Source organism: Mesoplodon mirus (assembly GCF_964341445.2).
Source record: "Mesoplodon mirus genome assembly, chromosome: 3".
In the NCBI taxonomy this organism is placed as follows: Eukaryota; Metazoa; Chordata; class Mammalia; order Artiodactyla; family Ziphiidae; genus Mesoplodon; species Mesoplodon mirus.
This window is the reverse complement of record NC_138978.1, coordinates 58,349,074-58,376,104: the sequence shown is the minus strand read 5'-3', so window position 1 is coordinate 58,376,104 and position 27,031 is coordinate 58,349,074. Positions and strand designations below refer to the sequence as shown.

At 42.2% G+C, this 27,031-nt stretch overlaps 2 protein-coding genes across 7 annotated transcripts in view; one reads left to right on the top strand and one right to left on the bottom strand.

Annotated features, from left to right (window-relative positions):
• Positions 1-27,031, bottom strand: part of ROR1 (receptor tyrosine kinase like orphan receptor 1) — a gene marked incomplete at its 5' end in the record, with an annotated part of 425,624 nt that overhangs the window by 36,954 nt on the left and 361,639 nt on the right. For all 5 annotated transcript variants that reach the window (XM_082613671.1, XM_082613673.1, XM_082613672.1 and 2 more), the window contains one exon: positions 1,631-1,758. In XM_082613671.1, coding sequence (XP_082469797.1) covers positions 1,631-1,758 — 128 coding nt within the window. The remainder of the gene's footprint in view (positions 1-1,630; positions 1,759-27,031) is intronic.
• On the top strand, positions 14,284-18,313 carry LOC309799942 (ESF1 homolog). 2 transcript variants are annotated; one of them, XM_082613675.1, is made up of 2 exons: positions 14,284-16,947; positions 17,491-18,313. In XM_082613675.1, exon 1 carries the CDS (start codon positions 14,366-14,368, stop codon positions 16,943-16,945), a length of 2,580 nt encoding a protein of 859 aa, XP_082469801.1. In that variant the 5' UTR covers positions 14,284-14,365; the 3' UTR covers positions 16,946-16,947; positions 17,491-18,313. The 2 variants fall into 2 exon arrangements, with proteins under 2 accessions (XP_082469801.1, XP_082469800.1); XM_082613674.1 differs by having other exon boundaries at positions 17,464-18,313.

The following is a 27,031-nucleotide window of genomic DNA, read 5'->3' as shown; positions in this document are numbered from 1 at the left end:
TTGAATACTTTCTATTCCATCTTCTGAAAATGAGGCAACTCATCTGGAAGTTCTCAAAGCGCACAACTCAGTTGTTCCAGTGTGTATTATAGAATATTAGTGGTCACTTAGCCTAACCACTTACCCCTGTACAAAAAGAGCACTAGCCTTTGCATAACTCTACTGACAAGGAGCTTATACTCACAAGGCAGCCTAAGAGGTTGTTAGTACACTGTTTCACAAAGTATGTTCCTCAGAACATTAATTCTGTAGGATGTTAAAAGTGTTTGAGAAGTTGGGGTTCCTTAACAAAACAAGTTTGGGAAATGCTGTGTTAAAAAAGTTAAATGGATTTTTAAAAAATGTTAATACTTTCCAGTAAGCTGATGTCCATTGAAAATGTCCAAGAGAGGATTAATATAATTGGGTGACCAAATATTTATATCAGAACTCCCAGTTATTTTTGTGAATACTTAGTAAAAAATATGTTCAAATGTTCTTTTACTAGGTTGAAATGTTTCTTCAATAGCCCCTCCCCAACAGTCCTGCTTCTGCTCTGGAATTTCACAGAGACTTTCATCTTGAAAGCCTGAAGCCTTTCGCAATGGGCAAATACATCTTCCTACAGTTGCTTCTTCGGGTTAAATAGCTCCCCTGGCCCTCTCTTAGCTCCTTCAAAGTCCTCACGGGACATAGTTTCTGGACTGTTGGCTGTTCTGTGTGCCTACCTTGGGTTTGTTCTTGCCTCTCTTAGATCCTAGAGTTGCCAGATAAACTACAAAGGACCCAGTTACACGTGAATTTCAGATAAACATTTGGGACATACTCATACTAAAAAATTATCAAATGTAACTGGGTGTCTTGTATTTTTCCGTGCTAAAGCTGGCAACCTTATTAGAATTTCAGAAAGGCCATTTTAATGTGTTGCCAGGGTACAGGGCACAGAGACATAATAACTACACTAATGGGAGAGGCACAGGCGGCCGCAACCACCAGAACTAGGTGTACGAAATCGTGCAAGGTGGCCGACACTATGTACCTCACGTGCGCTAGGTAGTGCTTCACTATTAGATTTCCATGAAAAAGATACTTTCAATTCAGGAAAGTGAAGGGTAAAATAGAGAAAGCTAGAGCAGGAATAGACCTATGATCATCCTGCCTCTTCGCTCACTTCACAGGGAAAGAAAGAGATTTCCATGGAGAGTAAGAGACTTTCCCCAAAGTCACAGTAATGGCGATATTGGGATTAGCATCCAGAATTCTGAACTCTAAATTCATCTGCTTTCAGTCGACACAACGTTGCTTCCAAACAGTAAGCTCTGTGAGGGCAGAAACGTACCTGGCTGATTCCCCACAGCCTCACATCCCCAGTGCCCAGCCCAGGTCCTGGTATGCCAAAGGCACCCAATAATATTTATTGAGTGTTTGAATGAATGTGAGACTTCTCAAAGCCTCCTTTTCCTCTAAGGGCAAACTTCAATAAATTATTCTAATGTAAATTCCAGAGCAGAGATTGCATCTCCTGCTTCTTTATGGCCCTGCTCCTAACCCCTATGCTTAGCCTAATCCTTTGTCAAGAGAAGAGCTCAATGAAACTTCTGGTGAGAAAAATTGTTATGCAAGGTATGAATATAATTTCATTGCTACCTACCTGTGATCTGATTTTCTATTTCCCCTTGCATATGCAGAGACTCCATATAGACAGTGCGGTTGCCAATAAATCTTGCACACGCAATCCCTCTGTACGGCTGACAGAATCCATCTTCTTCGTACTCATCTCTAAAAACAGAGCGCAGACATTAGAGGGTGCAGTACACACTTGCAGTTGGCTCTGACTGCGCAATGCCCCAGACAGTCACTAGGGGGCGCAGTCGGGCACAGTATCCTAAAGACTGGGCTAAGGAATCCGACTTCTTCCTCAGTTCTCTCCATCGTTTAAAACATCTGCTGGTCACGTCGGTCAAGTTTCCTTCACCCCGAGAAAAATCATCCTGAAGCACAAAATCATCCTTAAATATGGGAGAAAACACTTTTATTTTCGCAGCTGGTGGTGGGCTGGAAGATGATGTACTTGTAAGAGTAAAGAGGGAATGAGTTGGAAATCTGGGCACATGTTCTACAGTTTTTTGTTTTTTTAAGCACAGAGTATTTCCTCTTCATTTGCTACAAAGGCGTGGGCGCGTTATCCCCAGTCTACACTCGGACTGCTATGTCAGTTAGGAGACTCCATGGGGTGAGAAGCTGGGGGCAGCTGGAAAGAAACCAGAGGGCAGTCCAGTTATGTGGCTCCTGCTTGAGACCTATTCTCTCCACCGTGCAGAGAGAGGTCCATGGCAAACCATGGACCGGACAATTTCAAATGAGTCACTAAATCCCAGGAAATCCAGAGCAAATGCCAATGGATACTTGCTTTCATAATCCCCTAAAACTTAAAAAAATAATCTTTAAAAATTTTTTGCTGCCTCAAATGACAATAATAAAAGGGAGGGCAGAGATTTTATTCTGAAGACAAGGGGATACCAGAAAGTGATGTGATTAGTGACAGTCTGGCAAATGGCTGGAGATTAGGACCCAAAATGGCAGGTTCAGCTTGAAAGGACAGAGGCCAAAACCTCCCACAAGGGCCTATGATAAGCTCAAGACACCAGAGTACAGAATATCAATCCGCTTCTGAAAGGCAGACCACAGCCAAGCAGAAGGCTAGCTGCCAGGCTTATGGGCGGACTTCTAGCCTGGATGCTCCTCCTCCATTAACCTGGCTGCAATCAACACATCATCTGAACAAAGCATCACTTTTCTTCTTTGGTTTCTTCTAAGTTAAAGTACTTTAGAGCAAAAATCAGGAGAACAAAATTCTCCTTCTACATTTAACATTTGCATATCCTTAGGCAACCTCCCAAGTGCTCTGAGCTATGGTTTTCTTATCTATAAGATGAAGCTAATAAGTCACAGTCATGAGGATCCTATCAAGTTGTGTAAAACCTTTAAAAAATTGCTACACTGAGGTAACATACAATTATTATTAAAGTATTTACAGTTACCAAAGAAGACATTTATTGAAAGGAGAATTATTTACTAAGCGTCTACTTTGTAAAATCGACTGTGGTCAGTGCTGTGACCCTGGACTTCCACACCTGAGGGTTCAGTGAGGGAGTCTAGAAAGCCCACTAGAATAGGAAACCAGGTGAAAAAAATCTGACAGAGCTGATCCTTAAAAGACACTGGTTTTCAGTTGCTTTCTACTCCCTATTCACTAAAACAGTCATTTTGAAGGTGGAGATGGGAGCAGTATCTTCAGTGTAGTTCTCCAAATAGTTTGCAGTGCAAAGCTCTTAAAAACGTAACCTTTAAGTACACGTACAAACGAATATATCATATACCTGACATAAAGACACTGAAATTTTAATGTTGCAAAATCCTGCAAGCACTCTAAATGTTTACTTTCATAAATCCTAGAGTAATGTTGATGAAGCCTTTTTGGCTTAAATTTTACTTGGGTTGTAAAATTACCCCCACTTTTATTGGGTAGCTAATACCATAAACCTATGGGGAGAAAGAAGTTTCTTGATGACCCAGCCTTGGATCTTGGAGACTGAAGTCCGGAGACCAGAATGCACCTCCCTACTCCCACCCCCACTATTACAGACGATGCTTTTCTATCCCTAGGCATTAGTAGAGTTCTGGATTTTTAAGGTGTCATTATGAGAACACTTCTTCCTCCCCCGCATTAAACCCTCAAGGCCTCAATTTATATCTCTTGGGAGGACAAAATCCTGGAATTACCCCCAGATATAAATCCCTGACCTACTGGGAGTTTTCATATTTTATGTGTGAGGCTTAGGCTAAACTTCTTACCACCTTTCCAGTTCAAGATTCTAAAAAGACCCTTTGAATACTGTTTCTTGGAATAAAATGGAATGCAATTCCTTGGCTGCATATCTCTTATCAAGGGCTTAGAGCTGCAGGTGTATTAAATTTTTGACTGTGCCCAGAATTCTTGATATTCTGGCTAGTCTTTTGGGGACAGATATAAAAAACAAAACAAACAAAATAAAAAAAAACAGTATGTAATGTCACCTGCTAGGGAGTAGTTCTCAGTCCTGTTTGCTTATACAATCTCCTTAGGAAGCTTTTGAAAATACCAGTGCCCAAACCCCACCTCGGACCTATTAAGTCAGTCTCTGGGGATGCAGCTTAGGTATTCAAGCGTTTTAAAAAGGTCTCAGGTGATTTGAATGCGGTGGAGAACCACAGCACTAGAAAAATAAACATGTATTAAGTGTCTGCCACTCTTTGTGCTGAGTACTATGCTAAGTGCTTTCATCAAAGTAGCCCCTTATGCGGTGTTATTATCCTTATTTATCAGAGGGAGAAACTCAAGTTCAGAGAAGTTAAGTAACTGGCTCAGATTCACAAAGCCAGTAAGTTGTGGAGCTAGGATTTAAACTCAAAATTCAAACTGAAGCTTGAATACCAGGCTGTTGGATCTGTAATGATGTTCTACTTTTCAATACTACTTTAAATTAAATCAGCCTAATAATAAATAAGAGGCTTTGTAATGAGCCTTTACTCTGTGCCAGGCACTGTTAAATTTCATTTATGTATAAAATCAATATTAAGTCATTTAATCCTGACAACAGTCTTATACAGAAGGTGAAGGTGTAATTATTCTTATTTTACAGATGAGAAAACTATAGGGTCAGAAAGAGAAAAGAACTTGTCTAATGTGACACAGCAAGCAGAAGAACTAGATTTGCCCCAGACTGGCACTTGTGACCATGGTATACAGCTTCCTTCCAAAAGGTTGGTTATAGAAGTTTTTGCATTGCTTACAGGGGCCTTCCACTGTGAAGATGTTTTGGTATCTGCTGGGTGGCAAAAAGATTTTCTTTTAAACATCAAGTCGCAATCGCCTTTCATCCTTTCCATTTTCCCTGCTGGCTGTGGCTGGAGGGGAACAAACGCTCCTCCAACATTAATCAGCTTTACGCTTTTCTCCAGCTCACACTTCTTTCATCGTTGATGCCCTCCATGCTCAGCAAATTAAAAACATGAAGCAGCAAGGCAGAAAGAGTGCAAGGGCACTTGCTGCGAGCGTGCCCGAGGCTGCATTCTAGGGAGAAGAAAAGTGCACTAGGAGAGGGCAAACGGAATTCTGGCCATTCATCACAGCAGCTGGCACAAACATGTGCCAGCTACCTCATCGTGATGTCAGGATGCCCGGGCGCTTTGTGATAGGCACTCCTGTTTCTCATAAAGGTAATTTAGTTACTGTGTTACCAGCCCCTCAACCTTCCGAAGTCGCTGTCATATGATAGGGAAAAGCAAACACAGTTTTGCCCTCCACCTCTGGGGTCTCCCCCTTCCCCAGAGCAAGGAGCTTACAAGGGATGGTCACGCGAGCTGGCAGCAATGATGACCAACGTGGCAGCGGTAGGAGTATCCACTCAGGAAGCACCACGGATCGAGAATGGGGAAACACTGCCCACGGGAGTTTGACAGTGACAGTGGGAGTCAATAGCTACACATTCCTTGGCAAACCTCTCAGGTCTGGAACAAGGCTCTCGAGAGCTCTCCGAAAATGAAAACAACGCATTGTGTAGTGTGGGGTCTGGGAAGCCCACGATGTAGCTTTTTGAGAGTGGGGAGCAGGAAAGGAGGAGAAAGGATGGGTGGGTAGGTGGGGTATGGGGAGTAAAAGGACGCAGAATAGCCCAAATGGATGCCAAAATGGAGATGTGCCTAGTTTGGATCATCAGAGGTCTGTTGGCGCTCTCTTTAGTGTTTCCAGGGAGAACGGGGTTTCTGAAGCGTGCCTCAATTTAAGGCAGACAAGAGAGCAAACTCAACTGTTGTCTTAGACACACGATTTCCAAAGAAACCCTTAATATTCGTAGAAAAACTGGTGAAAATGGAATGAAGTCTGTAGATTAGTTAGTAGTGTTGTACCAATGTTCATTTCTTACTTTTGATAACAGTACGATGTTGATGCAAGACATTAACATTAGGGGTAATGGGATAAGAGCATATGGAAACTCTGTACTACTTGTGCCACCTTTCTTAAATATAAATATTTCAAAATAAAAAGAAAAGAAAAAAAAAAGAAAGTGTTACAGGATGGCGGGGGGTGGGGGTGGGAACCTTACTGTATACAGATGAGCAGGAGGGGCTATGGCGTGAGGGTATTGGGAAGGCCCTCAAATGACCTCATTTAATCTTCCAAACAACTTTATCAGAATCTATCTGGGCCTATCCCTGGGTGGCTGAATTCCCATCATGAACAGTTCACTCATTTGTTTGAGCTTGGCCTACTTCTAAATTCAAATACTTCCAGGAGAGATGACATACTTGGTCAGGAAGAGCTCAGTATAGATGGATTTTTTATTAACTGCTGTTGGCACTTTCATCTTTGTAGAAAGTTGTATGCAAGGAGGGTGGGACAATTGATGAGAGATCCGTGTGTGAAGAGGAAGGCAATCTTTCTGGCTTTGCACTTCAGTCCAGGGCCAGCCTACGGCCAGTGAGATGACAGAGAAGGCAGACCAGGAGGGAGGGTATGGGAGACTGGTTCATCAGTCACTTGTTACAAAGGGATCTTTTCAAAACACAGACTTGATCAGGTCATTTCCTGCCTAAAATTCATCCTAGTTTCTGACTCACCAGTTTCTTGACTGTAATACACAAGGCTTTTCCCTAGTTCCTGACCATTTTTCCAGCCTGGTTCCTGGCCTGATGAGCCTGTGAACTTAATGAGACTAGCCGTGCTGTTGACCTTGCTAGTCTCCAAACAAGGAATGCACTTTGCTGCTCTCCTGGCTTTGCCTGTTCTCTTCCTGAGACCCAGCGCTCCCTCCATCCTCTTTCTCACCTTGTGGTTGCCTTTATGTCTTTAAGAACCCAATGCTCCAACTCCCCCAGGAAAGTTAGTCACTGCCCACTCCACTCCCCCCCCGCCCCCTGTCCAGCACCTTTATCACACCACTCCTATGCATTTCTGACTTCATATTATGTTTGTCTGTTTAGTGCCCACTTCACCACTACTCTAAGGCAAGGACCATGTCTGATTTGGCTTTGTAACTCCAGGGCCCAGCATAGTGCACAGCTCAGTAAATAAGAGCTGAATGAGGGAGAGGGTGCTGCTGAGAGCTGTTTCTACCCCCACCCCACTGTGCACAGACTGACCAACAGAACTGTAATAGACATAACAGACATGGAGATGACCTAGGCTAGCTCTCAGACATGGACCCTCTCCAAACCAGAAGGACCCTCCAAACTGGAAACCACTTTCTTCTGCACCAGATTTTACACTGGGGCCTGACAGGCTTAGTCAAGTGCAAGTGATTCTTACTGATGAGTGAGGCCCTAACATGTTCCCCTTTGGGGTAATACGACTAGTTAAAATGCATGCTCCTTCTTACTAGGAAGAGAATGGACATAAAGGGACTTGGCTAACTATAAAATCTCACTCAAACAAAAGAATCTCAGAGACTCAAACAAATACTTGTACACAAATGTTCATAGCAGCACTATTCACGATAGTAGAAACCACCCCAAAGGCTCATCAACAGTTGAATGGATAGACAAAATGTGGTAGATCCATACGGTGGAATATTATTTGCCACGAAAAAGGGACAAAGTATTGAAACATGTTACACTGTGGAAGAATCTCCAAACCATTATGGTAAATGAAGTAAACCAGATGAGAAAGGCCACATAGTATATGCTTCCATTGACATGAATGAGTAAATCCATAAAGACAGGAAGCAGACTGGTGGTAACCAGGAGCTGTAGGAAGGGAGGAATAGGGAATAACGACTCAATGGGTATAGAGTTTTGTTTCGTTGTGATAAAAATGTTTTGGAACTAGAGAGAGAGGGTGGTTGCACAGCATTGTAAATGTATTAACTGCTATGGAATCGCTCACTTTTAAATAGTTAATTTTAAGTTATGTGAATTTCACCTCAATTTTTATGAAAAATCTCATTTATACACAAGGGGCAAGGTAGAGGGAGCAATAGAGAGGAGCAATAAGTGGGAATATTAAGCTTCAGAGCTGGGGAGAGATTTTGGGGGGTGTTTTCAAGCACACTCATGGGCCAAAAGCGCTGGCAATTTACACAGTCCCAGCAGGTTTTTTTGTTCTGATTCTCATGGTTCTTCAGCTGGAATGCTAGAGACAGTGCTCCGCAAGCCCACAACTTGGCAGCCTCGTGGGGGACTGACCGCCTTGAGTGGCATCTTCCAACACTTCTGAATTTACCCCACTCGGTGCCTCTTACAAGCCCCATTTTGAGCCATGGAGATGAAATCCCATCAAGATGCCTGTCCCCGAGCCCTGAATCTTGGTTTGAAGGAAATCCATCATGCAGTTCAAAGAGATGTAGTATCCCTAGGTGTGCTCCAGTTAGCAATTTAGCAAAGTTCGGGTTATTTCCTCTCATGTGGGAAGTAATTTCACTTAACCAATGCAAATATAACTTGTAAGTTACATTTGCTTCCCCAAAGACCATCATGGACATAAATGATGGAAGGTATCCCTTTTTAAATTTGTAAATCAGGCCACATATTACCCTGATCTGGTTAGAGCACAGCCACGGCAGATCCACACCCACGGTGCTTCCCAGGGCTGGCACTAGTAAGCTTGGGGCTGGGTGCAAAGCTTCCCACCTCATAGGCAGGTTCTCCCTTGGGAGGTGAAGTCAGATCTCTTAAAGGTGAAAATCAGCTCTGTCTTTTCATTAAAAAGGGGGATACATGATAAAATTAAGAATTTGCATAAAGGATGCAGAATTACCCAATATGGATAAACACTCAGAGACACAGAAATTTTAAGAACAGAATATAATCTGGTGTGGTCTAAAAAAGTTACCACCTCTCCAAAGCCACCACCTTCCTTTTCCTGAAACAGCTTTGAGCCTTGAAGCATCCTTGGTTAGCTGCCAACCAGGAGGAGGGAAAAGTTTAAGTCATACCAGCTTGGAAGAAAAGGCCCTTGGAGAAGAGGTATCAGGATAAACATAGGTGGAGACATGGAAAGAGCTGGCTGGAGTGAAAGAGAGAAGGTGGGCATCTTAGAAGGAGAGCTGTCGGGGGCACCGAAAGTATACTTTGCCTCAGGCTGCCTGCGGTGGAGAGATTACAGGTTTAATATGGGATCCCCACGTTATCGTCCAAACTCTGTTTTTAAAGACCAACCTGAAAGTGGGCATCAAAGAGGGTAACATGTAAACACACTTGACCTTTAAGATCAGCTTTCAGAGTGACCCAATCAAGGCACATCAACCCAGAGAGGTGATGACTCACAGAGAAGACTTCAATCTACAAGGCTGAGAAATCAGCCCATCCTAATAGCCCTTCTCTTCCTGGAATGCCTTTGTGAGCACTAGCAATTGTGAGGCAACTGTGTCAAGTATCATGTGCTGTTTCTCACCCCTGGACCCTGACAATTGTTAACATTTATTTCCTCAGCAAAAGAGTCCGCTCTCTCACACCACTTTTTTGCTTTGAAAAATCAAATTAAAATTTTAAAGTTTTTTTTTTCCCCTTGGCTGTGAACCATTAAAACAAACAGATGAATAACGTTCTGTCATAGTTTCCAGAGCAGCACGTAATAGTTACTTGTGTCTAACTTAGAAATGGGAAGGTACTGGCTTTACTTCATAGCAATGTTTAGGAACACAAGGGTTTTATTTCACTTTGGAAAAGGAGAATTACCTGGGCTTGTATCTCACAAATGTAATTTAAGGGGAAATTACGTGTGTGATAGATTTTATTCCTATTTAGACATGCGTTTGGAATGATAGGACTGTACACGACAATATTTGTAAGAATATGGAAGGTCACTAATAAAAAGGATGAGTGACTTTTGCCCCCTCCTATGTACTGAGGTTTTCGTGGTGGAGTAGCCTTGTACCTTCTAAGAAGCCCTGGGGCGTTTTGACTTTTCCTCCTATGAAGGGCCTACTTTGCTCCTAAGCTTAGGCTGGCACTGGGAATGCACAGATGGGTCTTGGAGCCCCCAAGTTTGGGGCCCCAAGTTCTCATTAGAAACCCTTTGGATGTTCTCCGGCAGTTCTTCAAATATCAGGCATTCAAATTACCCCCTAAATTTGCCCATTGAGAATAATGGAAGTTTAGAATAATATGACGTGCACACACACCAATCTGCTCAGAGTTTTTACCACAAGTGTTACCAGGATTGCTTTGATATGTTTTTCACTTTCCTTTTATGCCTATGGCCATGGATTGAAAAAAGAGGGGGTTTGTGGAAAGAGTGGTAAAGGGAACTTAGGGACCTCTTAGGAGGGTTTTGATTTCATCTTACTACTCAGAAATGGGGTGAAACCCAATCCCCCATTTTGCTTTTCTGTTTCATCTCAGCTTTGTTTCCCATTCCTTCTGCTGAGGGCAGTTAGGAAAGACTACTAGCCTCCATAAAAAGCAGTGGTGAGTATAATGCCTCCCCCAACCCCCAGCCCCAAATAAGGCAACAGAGAAGTGCCCATGTCAAACATAAAAAAAAGTACACATTAAAAAAGAAATGTAAAGAGGCAGAAATTCCCACTAAAATAAGGTTTGATTTGTGAAGCACCAAATGGGAAGATTGTAACTGGACAAGCAGTACCTGTTAGACAGGGGGTCTCTGGGACAGAGCTGTGAAATCCAGTGGACTCTTTACGGAGAAATGAGGGTGGATTTGTGGGGCTGCTTTAACTAGAATGGGAAAGTGCAGAGCAGAGAAAGGGGAGGCCTTATGTTCTTGGCATTGGGATACCAACGATATGATCCCTGTTCACTAGGACTTTACATTCTATGGGGGAGAAAGGTGAGTGTGATAAACATCACCTCTGTTACCCTTTCCCTCCTTCTCTCCTTCTCCCCATTCCTTTTTCTTTTCAACCAAGTTTGCTGAAGCCTTGTGCTGAGAATAAAAGAAAACACATCCAACTGAGGCTGGGAAGGCTTCTGGAGGAGGTGATAGCTTCAAAAAGGAATAAGTCAACAGATCATGGATTCAGTGGTATGCTACCAAGATACGTGGAGTTGAAGACAGAGTGAGGGTTCATGGAGTAATGGGGGGAGTGGGGCAGGACAGGCCCAAGGGGACTTCTCTGTGGACTCAAATCCTACTTTCATGTTCCTTTAAAGTCTTTTTAACATAGTCTTATTTCAATCTGCTACCTCAAAATTATAAGAGTAGGAAAAAATGGGGAGGGAAGGGATTTTATAGTGAAGACAAGGGGACACCAGAAAGTGATGTGATTAGTGACAGTCTGGCAAATGGCTGGAGAGCTAGGGCTGGGGATTAGAGCCCAAGATGGCAGGTTCAACTTGTCTACAACCTGGCACAAGGGCAATACATGCAAGACACAGAGTAGAGAACATCCAGCTGTTTCATGGAGACAGCTGAGTCTATGTCAGAGCTGGCAGAAAATGGTAAGGGGCCCACTAGCAGAACTGGTGTGTGTGGAAGGGGACTATGAACTCAGGGCAGGCACCTGGGTCTGTTTATTGTCTAATGGAGTCATTCCGTTGGAACGGGACTTTTCCGACCTCTGGTCCAACCCCTTCTAAGGCTGAAAGAACCAAGAGTGAGTGGCTATATGACTTGACCAAGTTCACCAAGTAGTTGGATGGTCAAAGTGCAGTGTCTGGGCAAGACCTGGGCTTTGGAGACCCACAGAACTGGGTGCAGTCCTGACAGCTGCCTTCCAGCTGTGCGTGGCCTTGGGCTAGGTGTGTAATCTCCTCATCTGTAAAACTAGTGTGTTAAATAAGATCATGTATACAAACTATTCAATCATGGTCGTTGTTTATGAAGTATAAGTTCCTTTTTTGCTCTATGTATTCTAGAAATAGGTGTACCGATTTACCAGGTACTATTGTAGGCACTGGAGAGAAGAAAGCAGACAAAAATCCCCACCCTTGTAGTGCTGACATTAGCTTAGACTTCTAGCTGGAAGCTCTTTCTCTCACTCCTTTTTTTTTTTTTTTTTTTTTTTTTTTTTTTTTTTTTGCTGTACGCGGGCCTCTCACTGTTGTGGCCTCTCCCGTTGCGGAGCACAGGCTCCGGACGCACAGGCTCAGCGGCCATGGCTCACGGGCCCAGCCGCTCCGCGGCATATGGGATCCTCCCAGACCGGGGCACGAACCCGTATCCCCTGCATCGGCAGGCGGACTCTCAACCACTGCGCCACCAGGGAGGCCCTCTCACTCCTTTTTTTATAATTTGCAGCTTGCAGTTCCTTCTCATTGGACCAAAGATAAGTCATACATAAAATCATGCATGTGTGTGAATTCTGAACATGCTGGGGACAGAAGTGGGTATGGCTTATGAATCAGAAAGGCCAAGACTTAGGGATTAGCCTTTAAGAAGAGAAGTTTGATTAAACCACCCCTCCTTGGTCTGCTCCATAGACTCTGCCTGCTTTCCCATTACTGTGGGTAGACGCTCTGTGCTCCACTTTAAGGCCCAACAACCATCAACTTGAGCACATGGACCCCACCCCCTCTCACCTATCCATGGATATTGCTCTGGCAATTGTCCCTTTTCTCTTCTATATTGCCATTTCCCCCCATCTCTACTGGATCATTCCCATCAATACATCAATGTACTATAATACCTCCCACCGTAAATTCTCTTCGGACTGTGTCCCCATTCAGCTACCTCCACGTTTCTGTACTCCCTTTTATAGGAATACTCCTCTCAAGGATGTCTGTACCTGCTTTCTCCAGTTCCCCCATTGGCTCTTGGACCCACCCCAATCAGGCCTTTGCCTTGCCATTCCACTGAAAGAGCTCATGTCAAGGTCAGTGGTCTCCATTACTAAATCCAACAGTGAATGTCCAGTCTTTATCGTTATTGACCTAGCAGCAGCATCTGACACAGCTCTTGAAATACTTTTTTCACTCAGCTTCCAGGACAGTGTTTCTCTCTTGGTTTTCCTTTTACTTCTTTGGCTGTGCTTTCTTATTCTCCTGCGCTAGTTCAAAATTTTAGTCATTGAGAGCCCTAAGTCTCAGTCCTCAGACCTCTTCCTTGTACTCTCTCTCCCTACCTGATCTTCCTGCCTCCTAAGCTTTAAATTACCATTTCTGTACTGAAGACTCCCACACTCTTATCCCCAGCTGAGACAACTCTGAACTTCAGCCTTCATATCTCCACTTGGGTATGTAAAAGGAATTCAAACTCAACATGTCTAAAATTGAAATCTTTCTTTCCCTCCAAGACCATTCTGGAACTCTTCCACCATCCCAGTAAATACCAATTCCTTCACCTGCTCACAACGAAAACTTTTGCGTTCTCCTTGATTTTACACTTTCTCTCACAACCATATGCAAACCAGCAGCCCATGCGTCCACCTCCTCCTTCAAAACCGATCCCAGACCTACTTTTACTGCTACCCTCTGGTTCAGGCCACCATTATCTCCTCATGATTTTTTTTTCCAGTAGCCTTACAACTGGTCTTCCCACTTCCACTCTTGGCCACCTTCCCCAGTCTATTCTCAGTGCAGCAGGTGGAGGAATCCCTGTAGGACCTAAATCAGTTTATGTCCCTCCCCGGCTCAAACTCCTCCAAAGACTTCCCTTCTTGTGTTAAGGAGATACTGGAGTCCTTACAACGTCCTTACATAGACTTCTGCTGCTCCCACCACCTCTTTGACCTCATGCCTACCACTGTTCCCTTGCCCTTATCTAACTGATTATTACCTATTCCATTTAGTATCATCAGATATACTCTGTATTGATACATTTAATTGTTTATTGCTTATATACAAACTTCATGGGGACAGGAACTTTGGTTTGGTCACAGCTGTGTCCCCATTGCCTAGAACAGTGCCTAGTGAGTATCAAGCTGTTGACACTTAGTACATACATATATACATACATGTTTAATGAGTGAATTAAATCTCTCCCACTTTTTACTTTAACTTCTGTGTGGTGGCAGCAAAGAGGGAACCTGAGTTCATCTCACAGCCTGAAATTTACAATTTCTCCCCTTGCCCAGACCAGACACTCAAGCTCCCCATGCACTTAGTTTGCTGAATGGAAGAAACGAAGATGGGAAGAAGAGAAGGGGCGACCTTTAAGAGGAGCAACAGCTTAACTTGAAAACTAAATTGGCTTCCAAAGCACTGCTTGAATTTGACCTCTCCTCCCTCCAGGCTCAGCCCATCACCGCCCCCCCCCCAGGTGACGACTCCCCTAACTGGGAGACCGGCCTTCAGTCTTCTTTTCTTTCAAACCCACCCTTCATGAAGCTGCCAAAGGGCCATCTAAAATGGAAATCTGGGATTGTGGGAGTCGGCGGCCTACGTGAGGCTTGGAGAGGTCTCGGAGTTGTGTTTGTTTTCTTCAAGCATTTGTCCAGTCAGACATTTAAAAATGGCATCCAAACAAGAAATAATGAGTGACCAGCGGTTTAGGCGGGTTGCAAAGGACCCGAGATTTTGGGAAATGCCAGAAAAGGATCGAAAAATCAAAATTGACAAGAGATTTCGAGCAATGTTTCATGACAAAAAGTTCAAGTTGAATTATGCTGTGGATAAAAGAGGACGCCCCATCAACCATAGCACTACAGAGGACTTGAAGCGTTTTTATGACCTTTCAGATTCTGATTCGGATCTCTCTGATGAAGATAATAAAGCATTGAACCAAAAGAAAATGAAGAAGAAAAAAACCCAGACTAAAACCGAAAAAGAATCAAAAAATCTTGTTGAGGAGAAAAAGAAAGAAACCAAAAAAATTAATCAAAAGGATTCTGGAAATAAGAATGATTTAGATAACTCCGAGAGAATTCAGAAAATGAAAACCTCGTGCAAATCTAAGAAGATAGAGTCAATAAGTCCCAAGAACGATAGCAAAGAATTTATACAAAAAAGTACAAAAGGGAAAAAAACCATTGTTCAACATAATACAGACTTGTTTCCCAAAGGAAAATTAAGAACAGTAGACTCAGGCACCTCTGAAACTGCACATTCTCCCAAACTCAAGTATTCTGAGACAGGAAGAGAAATGCAATCAGTGGTTCCATTCATAATGGCAAGAGACAGTGATGGTCGTGAAAACTCAGCAAGTGGTAAAATGTTTGACAAAGAAGCTCTGGAGGAAGATTCAGAAAGTGCTAATGAAATAGGAGGTGATGAAGAATCTGAAGATGAATTTACAGGCATTTGTAGAGCTGTTGCTGCTGATCTTCATGATGATGATGATGATGATGATGATGATGGAGGGAATGAAGATGATGAGGAGGAAGATGAAGATGAGGATAGTGAGGATGATGATGAAAGTGACAGTGGCCCCGATCTTGCAAGGGGCAAAGGAAATATAGAAAGTAGTTCCGAAGATGAAGAGGATATGGCATATTTACTTCCAGAGGAATCTGGATTTGAGCATGCTTGGAGAGAATTAGATAAAGATGCTCCTCGGGCTGATGAGATTACACATCGATTAGCAGTTTGCAACATGGACTGGGATAGATTGAAGGCAAAAGATTTGCTGGCTTTGTTCAATTCATTTAAACCTAAAGGAGGTGTTATATTTTCTGTAAAGATATATCCTTCAGAATTTGGAAAGGAGAGGATGAAGGAAGAGCAAGTTCAAGGACCAGTAGAGTTATTAAGCATTCCTGAAGATGCCCCTGAAAAGGACTGGACCTGTAGAGAAAAACTGAGAGATTACCAGTTCAAACGACTGAAGTACTATTATGCAGTAGTAGACTGCGATTCTCTTGAAACAGCTGCTAAAATTTATGAGGATTGTGATGGCCTGGAATTCGAAAGTAGTTGCTCGTTCGTCGATCTCCGGTTTATACCAGATGATATAACTTTTGATGATGAGCCCACGGATGTAGCCTCAGAAGTGGATTTAACAGCATATAAGCCAAGATATTTCACATCTGCTGCAATGGGAACATCAACGGTGGAGATCACTTGGGATGAGACAGATCATGAAAGAATTACAACACTCAACAGGAAATTTAAAAAGGAAGAGCTTTTGGACATGGATTTTCAAGCCTACTTAGCTTCCTCTAGTGAAGATGAAGAAGAGATAGAAGAGGAGCTACAAGGTGATGATGGAGTCAGTGTAGAAGAAGGTGGGAAAACAAAAAGAAGCCAGAAGGATGATGAAGAACAAATTGCTAAATATAGGCAGCTCTTGCAAGTTATTCAAGAAAAAGAAAAGAAAGGCAAAGAAAATGATATGGAAATGGAAATTAAGTGGGTTCCAGGCCTTAAAGAAAGTGCAGAAGAGATGGTCAAAAACAAATTGGAAGGAAAGGATAAACTGACCCCGTGGGAACAATTTTTAGAGAAGAAGAAAGAGAAAAAAAGACTGAAAAAGAAACAAAAGGCTCTTGCTGAAGAGGCCAGTGAAGATGAAGTTCCCTCTGATGTTGATATGAATGACCCATACTTTGCCGAAGAAGCTAAAAAAATAGGTATAAAAGAAAAGAAGAAATCAACAAAATCTGCAGAAGATGGCACATCTCCAGAGGAACAAGCTGAACTAGAAAGACAAAAGGCTGAAATGGCTTTGCTCGTGATGGATGAGGAGGAAGAGAGCAAGAAACACTTCAATTATAACAAGATTGTGGAGCACCAGAATCTGAGCAAAAAGAAGAAAAAACAGCTTATGAAGAAGAAGGAATTATTGGAGGATGACTTTGAGGTCAATGTTAAGGATGCACGGTTTCAGGCAATGTATACTTCCCACTTGTTCAATTTGGATCCTTCAGATCCTAATTTCAAGAAAACAAAAGCTATGGAAAAAATCCTTGAGGAGAAAGCCCGTCAGAGAAAACAAAAAGAACAAGAACTTACTCAGGCAATAAAGAAAAAAGAGAGTGAAGTTCAGAAGGAATCACACAAGAGATCCATTGATCCTGCCTTGTCAATGTTGATTAAATCTGTAAAAAACAAAACAGAGCAGTTTCAAGCAAGAAAAAAGCAAAAAGTCAAATAGGTGTAAGTTGTTTCTTTTTGGATTGAGAATGTATAAAGTATACAGAAGTGATGGAAGGAATACTTATTGGGAACAGTGCTGTACCTTTCAAGAATATGAATAAAAACTGACCGTTGTAAAATTTTTTTTCCGTATATAACAATTAGACCTAATTGTGTATGATTGATAGATTCGTACTGTGTATTTCCACAGATTAATCATAATCCAGATTATAGGATTTATAAAATTTTTATATTTATTACTCTTCTAGCTTTTTTTAAAGACTGTTTACAATTCTATTTAAAAAATAGAGGAGTGCCCTAGTCTTAAGTCTGAATAAGAGTTAGGAACAAGTTGAAAATATGTATATGCAATACATTAATTTATCTGGAAGCAGGAGGCAGATTTAGATACTTGTTTAAATAATTTATATTTCTAGCCATAATGAATAGAAGCCAATAACTTTCTTTGTTGTTTGGTCATGTTTTTTATAGTTTGTTTATTAATTTGTAAATAAAAATTTTTATTATTTTGTATAGCACTGAATTCATTTTATTCACCTCCAGTAAACTACTCTCTGGAAAAATATCTGAAAAACTGACTAACTCTTTAAGAGGACAACTCCATGGAAAGGCAATTCCAGGTTTGCATTGTTCATAATTATATTTGAAATGTTCATGAGCTCTGCAATGATTTTTATGTTTGTAGTAACAGAAAATTCTTCTGTCTGCCCTTCAGAGTTTTGGAATGCTTGGAAGGATGAGTATGCTGCTATAGAGTTTAAGGAATCTTAATTCTTTTTAAAATTAAAGTAAAACACACCTTCAAAGCCTTAGTACTCCTGGATTTCATCTGGTCTAGGTTTTGTAAACTCTTAACTGACCACTTAGAAGAATTAGGTGTGCTGTATAAATAAATGAAAATAAAAACCAAAATAGTCACTTGGAATGAATGATAAATATGGTAGCTTCTGAAAGGCAGTAGGAGTTTGGCCAGGTTTGTGGTTAATAGTAAACTTGACATTATTGGTACAAAAATTCAAGCGTGCCAACGTAGTATGTTTTCAAGAATAAAAGGATGTAAGACTCAGAATGATATCAAGATAATAAGGGCGTATAAACAGTCTATGTAAGGGGAAGGAAAAAAGAGGATATCTAAAATAGCTCATAATAACAGAAAAATGCAGAGTATTGTGCAGGGAATGGTGGTTTTTTTTTATTTTAACATCTTTATTGGAGTATAATAGCTTTACAATGGTGTGTTAGTTTCTGCTTTATAACAAAGTGAATCAGTTATACATATGTTCCCATATCTCTTCCCTCTTGCGTGTTCTTATCATAAAGTGCTAATAACATTGTTAGGTAATTCAGCCAAATAAAGCAGTATTTATGTACTTATCAAAAAAAAAAAAAAATAAAATGGAAATCTGTGTCATCCCTGTGGTTGGCGCAGTCCATAGACCATGCTGCCATCGTCAGGTACACAATAAATACTGGTTACTTCAATGTTTATAAGATGAGAAGGCCACAAACTTTTGTTAATTTAATTTTCAAGTTCAAGTGGTTTCCTCTTCTCTTCCTCATTTCTTCCACATACCTTCACAAGTTATCAAGATTGTACTCTTTCCTCAACAAGATTCTCAGCATTGAGGTAGATTAAAAAAAGAAGCATGCCCTTTGACTTTTAGCTATGGGTATCATTTGTAACCATACCAAGATGTTTATGAAAATAGTATATTGCCCCAGAAACAACCCCCAAAAAGGCAGGAAGGGAGGATGGATGCTTTCTGTACACTGACTATGTGCCAGGAACCGTCAAGGTAGTAGTATTACCTGCATTTCCTAGTTGAAGAAATTGAGGTTCAGAGACTGAGTCTCTTGCCCAAAACCTTGGGCCTCACTCCAAATTTCCTGCTGTTTCCACTATAAGAAATACTACAAAGCTAATATAAATATATGAAAATATGTACACACATGATTTAATGAAAAAGAAACACTGAAGAGTATTTGCACATATGACGCTGCTATGGGGTTAGGGTTATATAAAATGATGCTGCTATGTAAAATGGTTATATGTACATAGACAAGGAAGGAGTTTAGATGGAAATAGTCAGTCTTGATTTTATTGAACCACGTGCCCTCCAAATTGTCCCAGTGCTTAGCAGTGATATAGTAGTTAGAGGAACACTGAGAAAACAAGCTCGAGAAAAAGTGCTCAATTGTGTGTATACTTCTTAGACTTAGCAGAGGGGAGAGAATTTCATAAGGAGTATTTGGTTTTCTGGAGGAGGAGAGGAAGGAGGCAAATATTAAGGAGACGTCTAAAGCCAGAGAGGAGGAAGATGAACAGAAAAGATCCCTCCCAGGTGGTCTGGCTTGATACAGGTTCTCTCTATTCAGCAAGGACTGTTCCCACTTCCTAGAAATTGATAGGAAAAATGCTGGCCAAGTAAGTTTCAAATTTCTCTAGGGCATTACCTAACAAGCAGGATGCTGGGACTGATCTTGGCACTGCTGAATGGAAAAGTCACTGGGCTGGAAATCAGAGGACCAGGGTCCTTGGTGCTGATTTGGCTGCCAACAAGCTTATTTCTATGTAACTTGGAGAGGTCACTTACCCTCTTTTTTCCTCAATTATTCCATTTGTATAATATAGAAGTTGAACTATCTGATATGTTCTTTCCAATTCTAACCTTTTATGGTTGTTCTAGTCTTAGCTCTCATCCTGTCCCACCAAGACTATTGCAGTATCCTCCTAACTGGTCTCTTGACCTCCATCCTTGATGCTGTAAATTGATATTTCACACTGCTGCAGAATGAGCTATCTGATAGCTAGATCAGATCATCTCTTTCTTATAACTGCAGTTACTCTCCACTGCATAAAGTCCCCTGGTGACCGTCCTATCACATTAACAGAGGTCACAAGGCCCCTGAATGTCCAGCCCCATACATCTCTTCAGCCCCATCTCCTACCATTGCCCTTCTCGAACTCCAGGCCCTAGTAATAAAGAACAGCTCGTAGTTTCTGAACACACCACACTATTACTGACATTTATGCCTTGGCTATTTCCTTCCAAGAAATCCATTCTTACCTTTCTCCACCTGGCTCACTGTCCTTTATCCTTCCAGTTCTAGTTCATTCTTAGCTCTCTTAAGATACTTTCCTGAAACCCCCAGATTAGTCCACGAGTAGGTTTGCTCTCTCCACCCTCCTGCACTTACTTCATTAGTCTAGGATTCTTTATTGAGATATCTGTTCCTCTACCAGGCAGAAGGTTCCTAAAATGTAGCAGCTTTTCTTATTTTTCTTTGTAGTCTCTGAGTGAGGTCCCCAATCTGACTCCCAGCAGAGCCCAGTCCATTTAACCTGGTTTGCAGAAGGTGCCCAAGAAATGTTTACGGAATTGCACAGACTTCCTTCAGCCTTCAACCAGCAGCCTTCCACAAGCACTCCTTGGAATACAATCCCAAAGGTGGACCAAGGTTCCATCCCTAATTCTTAAGTGCACTTAGCTAGCTCCCCCAGAGCCTTGCCCAGATCTGTGAGTTTCAGAGTTGGCAGTCAAAGGCAGGATCACCCCCCCACCAATTTCTCTAAGCAGAAACAAAAAGACGTCCAGGTGCCAGGCATCCGGGTTGCTGTTCCACAGGGCTCGTAGGACAGAATCGTATCTGCTGCCATGAGGGTATTATTTTAAGCATTACTAAACACCCCTAACCTATCAACTCCTGGCTTTGTAGTCATTTCCAGTTGGAATGTCTTTAGGCTGAAAAAAGACAGGTTTGTGAGAAGACATAAACATCTTTGGTGAGAGGTGACATATGTTTTCTCCTAGTGAAAGCAAGCCACTCCCGTAGACTCTGCAGTTTTCTGGACACTGCATAAAATACATCTCTTAGGCAATTAATTTCCTGGCAGGCTTCGAGTGAAGCAATTACTCCCTGTTTTTCTTTGTCATTGTTCAAAAGTCTAACAGTGCATCTATCTACTTTATTCGTGTCTGGAAGGCCAAAGACTGCCTTGAAACCTCTGCGGCAAACATATGTAAAAACACTTAGTGTTCACACGTTTGATTTAAATATTGACAAATTTTTTCATTAGTACATTAAATCCTCAGCTTTATTCATGTTAAATGCTTTCCGGGAGAGTGACTCCCGCCATTAGCATGACTCCCAGTAACTCAACACAAACTTTGCAAGTGGGTGAACCATGGAACCTGGTAGACTACTGTGCTCCTATTCTGTGGTGAGGCAGCTGGAACTGGTTATGAACCAGTACTGGAAATAGTATTGGGAGATTTCTTGGCAGATTTCTTACATCGTTATTCAATATGAACTGCCAATCATATGTTCGTAGTTATGAAAATGTCAGGAAACTCCTAGTGTTCATGCTTTGCTTGACAAAGCTATTTTCGAGTCGTGTTGGAAGGCAGGGGCATCCAACATTTGGGATGGAGAAGAAAAGAGCAACCCTGCCCCCAACCTTCCCAGCAGTGTTTGAGAAGTTGGTAATTCAGTCCTAGATGACAAGAGCTCAACTCTGAACTGAGAGACATCCATTTCACACAGTCTCAATTAGTCCAGGATGTGTGTCAGGGCTACTAGAGTTCTGAAAGGAAATGCAAGAAACTTGTTCATTTCTTGCTCAGTTTGGATCAACTGAGCTTCAGATCAGGGTCAGCAAGTGTTTGACCCTTGCTCTTAGAGGCAGTGGAGCAATGCCCACGAGACAGGAAAGTAAGGCAGAGCCTAGAGAGAAGGGAGAGAGTGAAAGGGAAGGAAAGTAAAGGCTTTGGCAGAGAGATGGAGGGAGGACAAAAAAGAAGTGTGAAAGAAATGCAAAATAGGGGATTAATACAACATCTCATGATGATGAAATAAATTCATATGACCTTTCAACACACATATTATAACTTAAGTTTAGAGTCTTATCACGTTCTTGTAAGGTATGTAAGGGCATTCTTAATCTACCCTTGAAAAAGCAATGGTTGTTGTGGAAATTTTGAAAAATGGAAGCACAAAGAAGAAAATTAAAATCACCATACATCCAGGACCTACAGATAATCACTCTTAACAAATATTTGCCTGCATACCTATAAACACACGAATGAATTCTTTTTACAGCTTGGAATTATACTAGACTTAATTTCTTCTTTTGAATGGAATATGTATTTTCCCCATCATTATTCTTCTAAAACATGGTTTTTAGTGATTGCAGTGAAACATTCAGGTTGTATCCAACTTTTTGTTATTTATAAATTGTTGAGATGAATATCCTTGTGTATGAATCTTTATATACATCTATGATATTTCTCTAGGCTACAAACAATGAGAGGAATTATTTTCTAAGTCAAAGGTATGCAGCTCTTTAAGGCTTTTTACATATATTTCCAAATAGTCTTCTAAGCAAATTGTTCTAATTAATATTTCTACCATCAGTACAGAATGGTGTCTATTTCTCTGCACTTGCTGCTAACAAATACCTGCTAAGGTACCTACTAGGTATTATACCTTTTTAAGATCATATCTCATTTTTATCCATACTGAAGTTAAACATATTTTTCATATGCTCACATGTTTGTAAAACATTTGTACTAGTAATGTAAAACATTTGCATATTTTATGCATTTTCTCTGTCCATTCTACTGTTGGTATTAGTATTCTTATTAGATGAAGAGATTGAGATTTTGAGAGACAACTTGTTCAAGATCACATAGTTAAGTGGCAAATTTGGTTTTTAAGTTGGCTTCAAGTCATGCTAAACACGGTATTCTTTTATAAATCCCAAGGATAATAATATCCTAAGTCCAACACAGCAAAACAAAATCCACTGAAACCACAATAAATAAAATCAAGAAAATCCACAACGGTACAACAAGGTGCAGAGCCCCTCATGAGGAGTTATTGAATATCTCTTTGGTCTTTAATTACAGTCGCTGAGTTGTGTGCTTAGAATATTTGCAGAGAAATAGCAATAGCCTAAGAACCATGTTTATAATGTGTTTTATTTGAATGAACTCTTCCCTCCAGGTTGGTAGACTTAAAGTAAACCTGTAGGCAGAGATGTGAGGAGAGATGCTGAGGAAGGTGACAGTGTATTGGTGTGTATGGTGTATATGGGGATGGTGTATTGGTTGATGGTCTATTCCACTGGTCAGAGGGGGAGGGAAGGTAGCTACCAAAAAAGCTGGTTGATGGTAGGGGCACTTGTGACTAGGAGCATGCTCTCTGAAATCAGAGAGGGACGTGCAAGTGGCTGAGTGCAGGCTAGTGCAGCCCAGGGGGCAGCCTTCAATGAACGTTATTGGTTCCTTCAACCAACCAGCATCAGCTGAGCTCCTGGTCCAACTTCACCTGGAGCATCAGGCTTTACTCTGGGCACCAGAGTTCAAAAGGGAAGCATTCATGGGAAGCAAAGATACTAGATTGATGAAGAGAACTAAAATCATGTCACGAGAGCAATGGCTGAAGGAGCTAGAGTGGGGAGCCTGGAGAGGAGAAGACTTGAGGGAACACAAGAATAGTCTTCAAATGCTTCAAGGACACTCTACATCCTTTACTGGACACGTGTGTTCCTCAGCTTCCCTCTTCATTGCCTCATCTCCAGTGTCCTGGCACACGGTGCTCAGTCAGAAAACATATTTATTGACAGGTGCCAGGCACTGTCCCCACCCTTGGGGATCCAGCAGTGGACAGAGCCCCTGCCTTAAAGGAGCATACTTTCTCAAGGTATCCAGTACGTGGCTGCTGAGGATGAGCGGATACATAAGTGAATGCGTCAAAGATTGTACTCATCAAAATGGAGAGCAGAGGAGGAACATTTGGACAGAGATGGTAAATGAGGGATGACCTCTGAAGTGGCTGAAGATAACTAGGAAACGCCAGTGCCTGCAAAGCTGAAGTCAGAGGTCTGAGGAGTAAAGGCCAACTAGTTCCCTCTTCTCCATCCTCACATCACTAAATCACATCTCTACTTAAAGCCCCAACCGGTTAAACCACGTTGATGGTTCCCTATTGCTTTTAGGAAAAAGTGCAAATTCCATAACCGGATGCATAAGTTGGCTCACAGATGGGAGCCTGTCTCTCTTTCCAGTCTTATGCTCTGTTGTTCTGACAAAAGGAAGAGAATCGGATAGAAAACTCCTGCCTGGGGTTGGCTCAGTGCAGGCTAGGGGCAGCCCAGGGAGGCAACCTTCAATGAATGTCATTGGTTCCTTCAACCAACCAGCACCAGCTGAGTGCCAGCCACGGTGTGGGAGTGGGTGCAGGTTCTGGTGCTCGAGGAGTTCACAGTTTAAAGAAACTGTGGCGACATGTCATAAGGGCTATGACCTGGTGAGGAGGAAATGGCAGGAATGGAGGCAGCGGTACTTCCATTCATTCATTCTGCAGATACCGAGTGCCCGCTGCATGCCCGCCACTATTCTAGATGTCAGGGCTCGGTGCCGAACCAAGGGTAGGTCAGGGGAGCAGTCTACTCGGTGCGGCCAATACAGGGTGTAGGGTCTGCGGAGAATTTTAAAACAATCATGAAACCAACTCTCTGTTAGTCTGCTGTTATTACCATACTGTGTCTGCGATTCAAACAACGTCCTATGAAATACTCCTATCCACCAGGGAGATGCTCCCACTGCCCTGTCCTTCGTAAACCACTGCTGGGGCTACGATCGTGAACAAAACATCCCCCAGTCACTGCCCTCATGGAGCTGACATGCCAGTGGGGGAGGGTGGTGGCTCCTCTCTCCTTTAGTAATAGAGCTGCCTATATCAGCTGGCCACCGGCTCACTTAGCAGGAGACCTCAGCTAGAGGTGGCATGTGGCTATGTTCTGGCTAAAGAGATGTGAGCAGAAGTGAAGTGTACTACCGCTGGGTCAGACCCTGCAGAGAGAAAGAAAGGGACAGAGAGGGAGGGAGAGGGGACAGAGAGGGAGGGAGGGAGGGCAGAAGGAAGGAAGGAAGGAAGGAAGGAAGGAAGGGGGGAAAGGAGGAAGGAAGGGATGAAGAAAGGAAGAAGAGAGGGCTGTGTCCTTAGAAAAGAAAAGATAGAATGTGCTTGCTATATTTAAAAAGAATAACCAACAAGGACCTACTGTATAGCACAGGGAACTCTGCTCAATATTATGCAGCAGTTTGGATGGGAGGGGAGTCTGGGGGAGAATGGATACATGTATATGTATGGCTGAGTTGCTTTGCCGTGCACCTGAAACTATCACAAAATTGTTAATTGGCTATACTCCACTATAAAATAAAAAGTTAAAAAAAATAAAGATTGTTGTTTCTTCAGATGAAAAAAAAAAAAAGAAAGAATGTGTGCCTGACTGGAGTGTGGCCGTGAAGATGCTGAAGAAACCATCTAGAACAAGATAGATGACACATGTTGGGGCTGGCAGAAGAGTAATACAGACTGAGCTTGGGTCTCAGGGTGAGCATGGGGAACAGACCTACCTTTCCAGCTCTGAGCAGCCTCCTCAGGACTGAGGAGAAATCAATTTCTATCTTGTCTAAGCCACTGTATCTTCATCTATCTATCTATCTATCTATCTATGTATCTATCTATCTACGTAACTATCTATCTATGTATCTATCTATCTACTCACTTATTACACCAGCCTGCACTGTATCCTAAGGAATACCGAGAGATAGACTATAAACAAAGAAAGGAAATGCATAGTTTGTCCAGTGATAACTGGTATGCAGAAAAATAAAGCAGGGGGTGGGAGAGTGAGGGCTGGCAGGTGAGGGAGGCTGCAATGTCAGTGTTGCTGGTAGACCCCCATGCTCCAAGGCAGTTGTCACTAGCCACACGTGCTTGTTTTGAGCACTTGAATGCGGACAGCTGAGATGTGTAAAATACACTCTGGGTCTCAGTCTTAAAACAAACAAACAAAATACATGTAAAATATCTCATTAATATTTGTATATTGCTTACATGTCAAAATGATAATACTTTAGATCTACTGGGTTAAATAAAACATACCGTTAAAATATAATATACTAAAATGTAAACAGTTGAAATTAATTTCACTGTTCTTACTTTTTAAAATGTGGCCCCTAGAAAATTTAAAATTACACATGTGGCTCGTAGTCGTGGCTCACATGATATTTCTACTGGCTGGTGCTGCTTTACCGCCTACCAGTTACCCCTCATATTCCTCCCACCCAGGTCTCCCCTGAGCCTGCTGACTCTGCCGTGTCATTGCTTCCCCAGGACCTCCAGTCCCAGCTTTCCAGGGTCCTGTTCATGGGGCAGAGTCCTGCTCTCTGGGTGTTAGGATTTATCAAGAATTATCGTGATTATTCTGTGGGATCCTTTAAAGACTCAGGAATGGAGGCCCTTACATGTGGGCAGAGTACCCAGCGTCCTCTTTGGGGAGCATTCGAGAAGGCCCCAAAGGCTTTCTTTTGCCTTTCAAAAGAACACACCCTTTCCCAACTGGACCTCCACAGTACACAAACTTCCCCCATGAAAGGCTGGCCTTGAAGTTCAAAGTGTTTGTTTCTAGAAGGCCCTTGTTAAAGAAAGTGGCATTTGAAAAACTCTAAAGCTGTAATATACAAGAGCAAGGGCTTTGGAGTCAGATAAACCAGGTTCACATCCTAGCTCTGCCCTTGCCTAGCCATGTGGCCTTTGAATAATTATTGAACCATTTCACGCATCCATTTCTTCATCTCTGAAGCCAGGATACCATTACCCACACCTCACACCATGGTTCCACCTACAACACACGTGCCATAGATGCAGGCCAACTCATGGATGATAGACCCCAGGCCCCCAGCCATCCCTTTTAAGGAGCTGTTCAGAATTAGGAAGAAAGGTAAAAAAAATATGAATCACCTTTGCTTCATTGCCTCACGGAAAAATTCTGCCATTGGGGAGAGGGCTGGGAAAGGCAATAAAAGGAGAACCACGTTCCCACTGAGTGCACACAATATACGTCAAAATTCCCATCATGCACGTACAGAGTTCTACCTGGAGGCTAAGGGGTCAGGCCTATGCATGAAAAAAATTAATTGAAATAGTTCTTAAAGAAGAAAGAAAAACAAAGCAACCTGGTGTGTCCTTGGTGAAATGTCCTTTTCACATTGGCCCTCGGGTTACGTCAGCC

Excerpts from the sequence above, each read along its gene's own strand:
- LOC309799942 (XM_082613675.1), top strand. The coding sequence starts at position 14,366 with ATGGCATCCAAACAAGAAATAATGAGTGACCAGCGGTTTAGGCGGGTT.